Genomic DNA, 9,406 nt, shown 5'->3' on the forward strand with positions numbered 1-9,406 from the left:
TTCAACTAATGACTTAACCATATCTTCTAGGGACATACTAGCCTGAGATGAAGACGGCTGTTGTACTGGCGGTTTCTGTGAAAATGGTTGTTGGAAACCCGAGGGTTTTTTAGCATAGCTGAAATTGGGGTGGTTCCGCCACCCTGGATTGTATGTAGGTGCGTAAGGGTCATTTCTCCTTTGATGGGCTCCAGACATACCTCCCATGGCATTGGCCTGCTCGTATGGATCTTCCTGAAGAGTTGGGCACATGTCGGTTGCATGTTCGGGGGCCGCACATATCCCACATGTTTTGACGGTTTGAACCTTCCCCGTTGCCATTTGTCGAACCAAAGTTGTTAGCTCCATTAACTGATGTGCCAAGTCAGCATGATTGACCTCATTGACTCTCCTAGTCATGTCCTCGGACCTGGCCCCAAACTGCTGAGAGTTCTCAGCCATGTTTGAAATCAACAATTGGCTTCATCTGGGGTTTTGTTAACCAAAGCTCCTCCACTGGCTGTATCTACCATGCTCCTTTCCATTGGAAGAAGTCCTTCGTAGAAGTATTGGATCAACAGTTGATCACGGATTTGGTGGTGCGGGCAACTGGCACACAGTTGTTTGAACCGCTCCCAGTATTCATAGAGAGTCTCTCCATGTGCTTACCTAACTCTACATATCTCCTTCCTGATGTTGGCGGCCCTGGAGGCTGGGAAGAACTTCTCAAGGAATTGTCGTTTTAATGCTTCCCACGTAGTGATGGACCTCGATGGCAAGTAGAACAACCCGTCCTTGGCCTTATCTGCTAAGGAAAACGGGAAGGCACGCAACTTGATTTGTTCCTCAGTGACTCCCTGAGGTCCCATGGTTGAACACACTACATGAAATTCCTTCAAGTGCTTGTGTGGGTCCTCACCTGCAACACCACGAAAAGTAGGTAATAAGTGAATCAAACCCGACTTTAACTCAAAAGCCTCCTCAGTGTCAAGGTACGTGATGCACAGAGGCTGTTGGTTAACATTCGGGGTTGCAAGCTCCCTCAAGGTTCTTTGGGCTGCCATTGTTTCATTGGGTTTAGGCGAATTTATTTCCAGTTTAATTGATGCGTCCCCAAAGTGAAAGTTTTGCTCAAGTTCAAATGGTTGTGCTGTCGAGATTTGTTGCTTTTGCAACTTTGTCTCCTTTGTCAACCTCCTGGCGGTTTTCTCGATCTCCGGGTCAAACTCGAGTTTTCCTGTACGAGAAGATTGAGGCATAAAACAAGGCTAGAGTAGCTTGTGCAATAAATCACTTCAAGCACCAGTTCCCCGGCAACGGCGCCAAATTTTGGTAGCTGTCAAACTACCAAAGATAAAATTTATAATGATTCCTACTCCCAAAACTGAATGAGTATAGTAGTGAGTAGGGTCGTCTCCACAGGGAACTGGTAAATTTGTCACACACAGATAGTTGGGCGGTTTTTGGGAGAGAGATAAACGAACAAATTAAAGGCGTAAGGTCACTAAATAAACTATTGCAAGAAAAGCAATAACTAAGGAATGTAATAAACGATTAATTGACACAACCTAGTCAAGGAGATAATCACGGCTCCGATTCACGCAATTGATCATAGATATCTGAATTGTTTCACACATTCACAAATAAATTGGTTCTAGCAATTTAGCAACCGCCAAACTCCCAATCTCTCCTTAATTTTACAGCAGTTCAGAGACGCTCGTAAACTACCCTCTTGTAAAATAGATAACCCCAGAGACGCTCGAAGGATTTAATCTAATTAGAGCTTTAGGAATTAGAGAGACCCAATTCTAGTTAACAAACACACATGCTGATTCATTTAAACTAGATTAATTATCCCTACGACCCAGATTAGACTGCTTGCGAGGCAATGAAATTGGTGCCGTTTGCCACTAATTTAAGACATTCAAGTGATACACACCCCTGTCTTAATTGGCGGTATATTATTTAGACAACTGAACAACTGGCCACATTAATTCAATATATCTAAACAACAACAAGCAATTCAACTAAAGAATAATCAAATAGTCACAAACTTAGAACTTAGAATAATAAAACGATCTCACAATTGTTTGTGTTCCGGCCCTTGATTACTCCTCAACTAGATAAAGGAAATTAGCCTTGCCACATAACGACGAAGCAATTCATAGTTTTCATAAAGTTTTTGCCGAACGAAAGATGAAGTTAAAGTGATGCGGCTGCTTAGGCTACTCACAATGATTAAGCAAAAAGCAGAGACAAAAATTCAATACCAAGAGAGGATCCCTAGTCTATTGCTATCCTCCTATTTGTAATGTTGCCGCCGTCCCTTTTTGCTAGCCGAAATAATAGGTGATTTCTCAAAACGAATTGCTTCCTTCATTCCCTCCTTGGATTCTTGCCAAAAGTCATCTTTGAATTCAATTTCCTAATCCCACGCAGGTTCAGACTTTGTCCCTAAAGAATAGCAAAAGCCCCTAGGGATAGGACCCGCAATCCGTCTTTTTCACGCAGCTCTGCGTTGTCTGGCTTGGGCACGCCAAAGAAGGCCCAGTCTGTTGGAATTTGCCTCCTTTTGCCACTTTCAACACCACTCTCCTGCAAATAACACAAATACCAAATATGGGTAGAAATCCAGTGTCTTGCACACTCAGTGACCAAAATTAGGACCAAATAATAGCGAATAAAACGCATAATTATCGCCCTATCAATCACCTCTTGGTGATAATTTGCTATGCCTTTGGATAGGGAATCTTTTCTTGAGCAAATGTAGCCAAACCTAATGATCGAGCTCAAAGACCATCTTATGATGACTTTTGTTAGTTTGTTGAATATATTGAGAAGTTTGTTTCTCAATGTTGATACAAACTTTCTTATGCAAAGCATGAACAAAATCTACCTTTTTCTTACCATTTAAGTTAACATATTCATTCATCGGTAAAGGCATCAAATCCAAAGGAGTTACTAGGTTAAAAATAATATTGTATTCTCTCTATCCCATTGAAAGTATCATACTTTCCTTTTTGGTCTGTTACAAAATTAATGTCACTTATTACAATTGGCAATGAAAACTTTCCCCCATTCCCATCTCATGCCCTTAACTATACCAGATTCTTTTAATCTTTCGATGGGCCAAAAAAAACTACAAGAATTGCACTTGATACGCGTGAGTCCCACAGCAAGTGGAAACAATGGTCGTGCAAGATACTTTCTCAAAAAATAGCTAGAGACGATCTTGAGGCATGGGTCCCACACGTCTTGTCACCACTCCATCATTTTTCTGTCATTCAACAAGTTATAATGCATAGAAATTGAATAAGGGTATTGCTAGAACTTAGACCAAAATCATTTGAAATTTTGGCACTGTTGAAAATAAGTATGAGACCCGAAGTGGAACAAATATTTCGGGATGGAGGGAGTAACTCTTTTTGTATCACCTCATTAAAATAATCATATTAATCTATATTTAATTTAATAAGGGAAATAGAACAAAGTAGGAATTCTTAGAACAGAATTCCATTTTAAACTTCTTTTTTTCCAACATGGAAATTTTCAAACAACTATAGATGAGATAGAGACAAAAAATAATTTCAAATAATTGAAATCAAGCCTTTGAAAAATAATCAAAGCATCTAGTATCTACACCAAGGGAATTTACCTTCTGCTCGCTTTGAAGTATTTTTTTTTCTTTGTGGACTTACTATTGCAAACTAGGAGAGAAAGATATTGCAATGCAAGTGAAAATATACCTACTGCCCAATCATGCCTTGCAGTATTGTAAATTGGTGTGATGGTAGATGTTGAATTATTTGAGGTGGTGTAATTAGGAGGCATATAATTACTGAAAAATTGTTGATTAAAAGAGTTTAGTGAAAGTTGGACAAAATTAGGAGCTCCATAATTGGCCACATACACTATATTATATGATATACGAGAACAAAAGATATCCACTCTACAAAATGCAAACGGTACATATTGTCTGAATCCACAAACAAAGCAAATTAATTTTCATTATAAATCCACATACATACAACAGATTGAAATTACTCCGTCTTGAATCTCGGAAAGATGCCAAAACAGCATTCCAATCAAGATCATGCAAGGAAAAAAACGGTAGGCCTGCCTCCTTTCTCTCGATCTTTTTCCCATTGGTAAGCTAGAAAGTGGGAAATAATCAGCGACTCATTTTGAATATTTTTTTGATTTGGTAACTAATGTCTTTTTTTTTTGAGCCGCAATGACTTATTCAGCTAATTAAAATGTACATTTTAAATCCTTATTTGTTCAGTGACAAAATATGCTTTTAATTGTTGAGTGCCCAAAAATGTCCGCTTTCATTAGAGGTGACCTTTTGACTGAAATAAAAATTTAGTGATCGAAATATAAAAAAAAAATTTTAATTAGTTGGTTTGATTTCGTATATTGATTACTTAACAAGCTTTCATATGAGATTTCAAATTGAACGCAAGCATTGCTGTTAATTGAAGGCATTTTGTTTTACATGTTGCTTTAAATTTTATTGGGGTGACAAACTACAGAGTGATTTTCTAAGTTAGTGAGCTGAAAAACCAAAAGAAAAACTAAAACTATTTGATTGGTCACTAAATTTTGTGACATCTCTAATTACATGTTCCAAATGTTAGGTTTGTGTCGGTTAGTGAGAGGATTTTGCTCAACATTCACCATTAAATGGATTGAAAGAACTGATACCACTAACATAAACAGCAAGAGGATTGGCTAATAAAATTACTCATTTGTCTAATGCTTGTTTTATAATCAAATATATTAAGTGCTCTGTAATAAAACTGTTGATGGATGCACGCACAATTCATAAATTTCATTACGATAAAGGGAAATACTCAATTACAATTGCAACAAACTTGACCTGGGGAATACATCAAATTATTACTCTTATGCATTGTCTTTAATTAGTGGAAGACATTAGATAAGGTTGAGGCCGCTGACTAGCAAGTCATTAGATAAAACTTTGTTTGCAGCTTCTGTTGGGTGGAATCCATCCCAAAACACATACTCTGATGCATTTGCACATGTTCCTGGAGACTTGGCATTGCACAGAAAAGATGTCTCTATCAGCCCCGAACCACAACATGCCTTTCTTGCTTCAAAAAATCCTGCAAAATAATTGATTTCAGTATATGTATAATCTTGCCTCAATTCAACCTTTGGCCTCACTCTTTCCACTCTTGAATGAATAACAAACGAGAGAAAAATAATTTAATCGGGATTAGTAGTTTTCTGCATTCAATTAGAGAATGAGGAAGTTGACAAGTACCATTATCTATAGGTTTGGTGACAAGGTCTAAAAGTGGCTGATAGATATCCAAGACAACAAGATTGAGATTGGGGAGCTTTTGTTTTAAGCTTTGCGATGTCATGTTAAGCTTATTGTTGAATGAAACAGCTGCTGCATTCATCTTCTCAACGCATTTGTTGGTATCCTCGCTAAACAGAGTTATGGATGCTGGAAGACATCCAATTGGTGGCAATGTTGTGACTCCAATCTTTCTTGCTCCCAACTTGTACAGTGCCTATTGCAGAATTTGCAAGAATTTAACTTTAGAGCAGATGGATTATATAAAATTCACCTAACTTATGTGCTGCATCAAGATTATTACTCCTGGAATTGCAGTTGCAGATATGCAATCAGAGAGCAATAGTGTTCGTGGAGAAAACATTACCTTTACAAAATTTACATAGGATTGGATGAGGATGTCTGAGAACTGATCAGGTGTGTATTTCTTGTAGAGCAGAGGATTGATGTAGTAGTTCTGAACAAAGTCACTGCTTCCATCACTCAGAAAGTGGATTGAACCATTTATGGTGGCTGAAGCATTGACTTTCCCCAGAATCACAACTAGCCTATTCTGGTAGTCCTTGTAAAGTGCCAGCTGCTTGCTTAGTGAAAGGGTAGTCTAAACCATATAAAATATACAGTTAATATTATCATCTGATCAGCATTACACTTGTATATAGAATGTCTGTACATAGTAAAAGATTTTGTACTTACATATATTTTTGCAGTAGCTTCATAATAACCAGAACCTGCTGAAGCAAAGTTGGCCCCAAGCAACATGTTTTTCGTTGTTTTCGCCTTATTGCTCAGATAAGGCTTTGGATAATCAGTGAAGCCTAGATTCTCACCTGCATTAGCTAAAATTCGTTAGATACCTGTAAAAATCATACATTTGCATTGAGAAAACAAAGGGAGGAGAAAATGATAGGAGGGTTGAGATTGAAGAGAAGTACCAGTAAAATCTGTGGCCAGCTTCCCATTGCAGAACCTCCCAGTTGCTTCATGGTTAATGAAGTCTCTTCCATAAGGGGGGAAGTTGGCTTTGATTAGAGTCTCTAAATAGTTATTGTTTCCCACATCAACAATAGAATCCCCAAACAAGTATAGTGCAGGAACTAGAGGCTGTCCATTGACAACATTGAGGCCCAAAACTAGTAGGAAGCATGTCAATAGAAAAACTGAAGTGGCCATTGTTTTCAAGCAGTTAATCAGTGATGTAACTCAGAAAAAGAGAGGAATGATGATTGCAATGCAGCAATTGGATGATGCATTTATATAATTCCATTGATGTAGTATTCATTAGCCCAATTGGTTGAAAGGCCTACATCTCAAGAGATTCGATTTGCAATTTTAAAACTCAACCCTCTTAACGTGGTAGATTATGGGAAGTAGAGTACTCTTCTGGTAGAGTATCTAGATAAGAACAGCATTCAAACAGTTGAATGTTATGCCATATGTATGTTCAACAACTTGGTTGATTACAGCTACAAGTTTCAGAGCACATCAAACTTTTTAAAAAAAAAAAAAGAAATAGAAAATTCCAGTTGGTCAATTAATATATTTGTGGGAGGAGGGGGGGGGGGGAAGAGGTCTAGGTAAACTTGGTGTGGTTAATACTGTCTTCGGGGAAACATATTTAACATGTTCATTCCATAGTGGAAGCTATTCTCTTGGTGTAATAGCTGCTAAGACAGATTTTTGTTTTCTGAACATTTGATGCTAGAATAGCCAATTTTTGAAAAAATGATAAATGACTTGACTATAGTTTATGGTTGTCCTCCAGATTAGCCTAAATTTTGGACTCCAATTAACATTCGCTAGTTATCTGATCTAGTATTTTGCAACTCCTTTCTAGATGCAAGTAAGGTTGTCAGTGAATAGTTCTGACATCCATGAGCTTAGTTGTCGTTTAATTTAACTAGAGCAACATTTAGCTGGCAATAGTTCAAATTAAGTTTATTTGGCGTGTCTTGCTAGAAGTGTTATTTGAGCTGTATTGGTTTCTAATGCACCTTTACTTATGCATAGATTGTCCAAAGCCACAAGATTTCTCAGCTTGAATTGCTCAACAAAGGCGATGGCACAACAAAGATCAGATACAATGGCTCAAAGTCGGTTGATTTTTTCAACTATTCAACTTTCTTGTATGTGTCTTAAATTCTTACTACCACCAAATGAGTCTTTACAAACATCAGTAGCCTTGCAATCAACATCTAAAATCGAAAGCTTCATGAATAAAGTCACGGCAGTTTAGCAAGGGTAACATTCAGTGGAAAGCTGTTTTTTTTAAAACAAAAAAAATCTTTTCACCTATGAAGATGTAAATTTTAAAAAGAATATGTATAATAAAGAAAATCCAACAGAGAAAAGTTATATTAGGGAGATGATTAAAATTGGGGCTACTTTTTCCTTTCTTGAAATTTTCTCGCAAATGCTTTTGTTAGCATTGCAGATTAGTGCTTTAAGGCTCTATGTATCTTAAACTTCATGCTGCTGTAAAGCATGAAATGGATAAAGCAGAAGAAATATCATTATCTGCTTGTAAGAAGTATTGGTGTAAAGAAAAGGGAAAGTTAATTAAATTGCATCCTGTTGGATGGTGGAAATTGTGATAAACTATTATGAGCTTGATAAACAAGCCTCTCAATTGCTGCCCGAGGAGACACACTTTGCAAATAAATCATTCACTTAGCATAACTTTCGAAAATTAATTAGCAGCAGCACAATCACGAATATTCCTTTAATGGTGATTATCATATTCGGGCAATATCAAATTACGTTTTTATTTATTTTTTTTTTTTTTGCAATACGCAGAGATGTAGAGTAATACCAAGTAATTTTTTATGTTCGTAAATTCAAAATATTGAAAAATAAACATAGCTAAAAGTTGTAAAAGAAAACGTTACTCTGAATGCTTGCTTGCTAATTTGCAGTATGGATTGCAAAATTCTTTTGTTTGCATGCAATTCTGACTTATAAACTTTTATATGGCAGGGGAAAAGCAACGTCAAAAAGAAAAAGAAAATAAAGTTGCACTTTAGTCCTTACTCTATCACAAGTTTAGAATTCATACCCCCTTAAGTATTAGCCATGGAAACTTTGCGAACAGATTGGTGAAAGATGGCCCAAACGCTACACTCCTATTTTCTGCTGTGAAACTATACGAATTGATTTCTGCCCATAAATCAATGGATACCCATACTTGAATCTGGGTATCGCTGATGAAACAAGTAAAGTTTGTCTTGTTGATCCAATTATCCTAATCATCTATTGAAATTGAAGAACATTAGAGGCGCTTGCATAAGAGGAAATCAAATCTGTCATCAGACTTGTCTTGTTCAAATTGTCCTGATAAATGAATTTTTTTAAAAAAAGTGTACATTCAATTATATAACTGAAAGTCACAATTTTGATATTTCATCAGTGCTGTTTGTGAATTTACTTGGATGTTAGAAGACCCCATGGCCTGGAATTTTTTTTTCTTAATAGATGCTTTTCTTTTAGACTAAAAGTGCTTACTATTGAGCATAGACAAAAAGTAGCTGTTAAGTGCTTAAACACGTAAGCTTTCTGATAATCATCACCATAATGCTTTCAATGATAAATGATGGAGAACCCATCAAAACCGATGGGTGATAATCATTGGCATAATGCTTTAAATCATAATCAATTCTTTGTGCACAAGCACAAAATTGTGGATTATCTTAGTATAGGATTAAAAATCAATGATTGTTTATCACATATGTACTAGTATACTAGCATCGTTATCTTATCTAAAGAAAGAAAGAAACAAGCAAATTCAAAAGTATTTTGTTGTTAATTTGATACAAATAGATTAGCCATCACTTAATTGAAGTAGAAGCATTTTCTGAATACTTGATGCTAAAGCAGGAGTAAAGATATTGGTCCCAAAGAGAAAATGTTATTAAAGAAAATCCTTTCGGATGGTGAAAATTGTTGTAAACTATTATGAGCGTGAAAGTTAAACCTTCCACCGCTGCACGGGAAGACTTTTTCTTGCATTTTAATTATTTTTTGACTTTTTATTAAGGATTAATTTTATATATATGACAGTGTATACATTATCATCATTGTATATACTTGACAATTAATCTG

General features: G+C 36.4%; 2 protein-coding genes across 2 annotated transcripts; both read right to left on the reverse strand.

Moving 5' to 3' along the window:
- Nucleotides 1-449: 449 nt before the first annotated feature.
- On the reverse strand, nt 450-1,043 carry LOC140004722 (uncharacterized). Its single transcript, XM_072044864.1, has 2 exons — nt 649-1,043; nt 450-588 (listed from the first exon to the last, which is right to left on the reverse strand). The coding sequence occupies exons 1-2, from the start codon at nt 1,041-1,043 to the stop codon at nt 450-452; spliced, it is 534 nt and encodes a 177-aa protein (XP_071900965.1).
- Nucleotides 1,044-4,776: 3,733 nt separating this feature from the next.
- On the reverse strand, nt 4,777-6,512 carry LOC113738397 (GDSL esterase/lipase At5g22810-like). Its single transcript, XM_027265582.2, has 5 exons — nt 6,244-6,512; nt 6,005-6,138; nt 5,676-5,909; nt 5,270-5,525; nt 4,777-5,108 (listed from the first exon to the last, which is right to left on the reverse strand). The coding sequence occupies exons 1-5, from the start codon at nt 6,479-6,481 to the stop codon at nt 4,918-4,920; spliced, it is 1,053 nt and encodes a 350-aa protein (XP_027121383.1). The 5' UTR covers nt 6,482-6,512; the 3' UTR covers nt 4,777-4,917.
- Between the last annotated feature and the right edge of the window lie 2,894 nt (nt 6,513-9,406).

Source organism: Coffea arabica, chromosome 4c (assembly GCF_036785885.1).
Source record: "Coffea arabica cultivar ET-39 chromosome 4c, Coffea Arabica ET-39 HiFi, whole genome shotgun sequence".
NCBI lineage: Eukaryota > Viridiplantae > Streptophyta > Magnoliopsida > Gentianales > Rubiaceae > Coffea > Coffea arabica.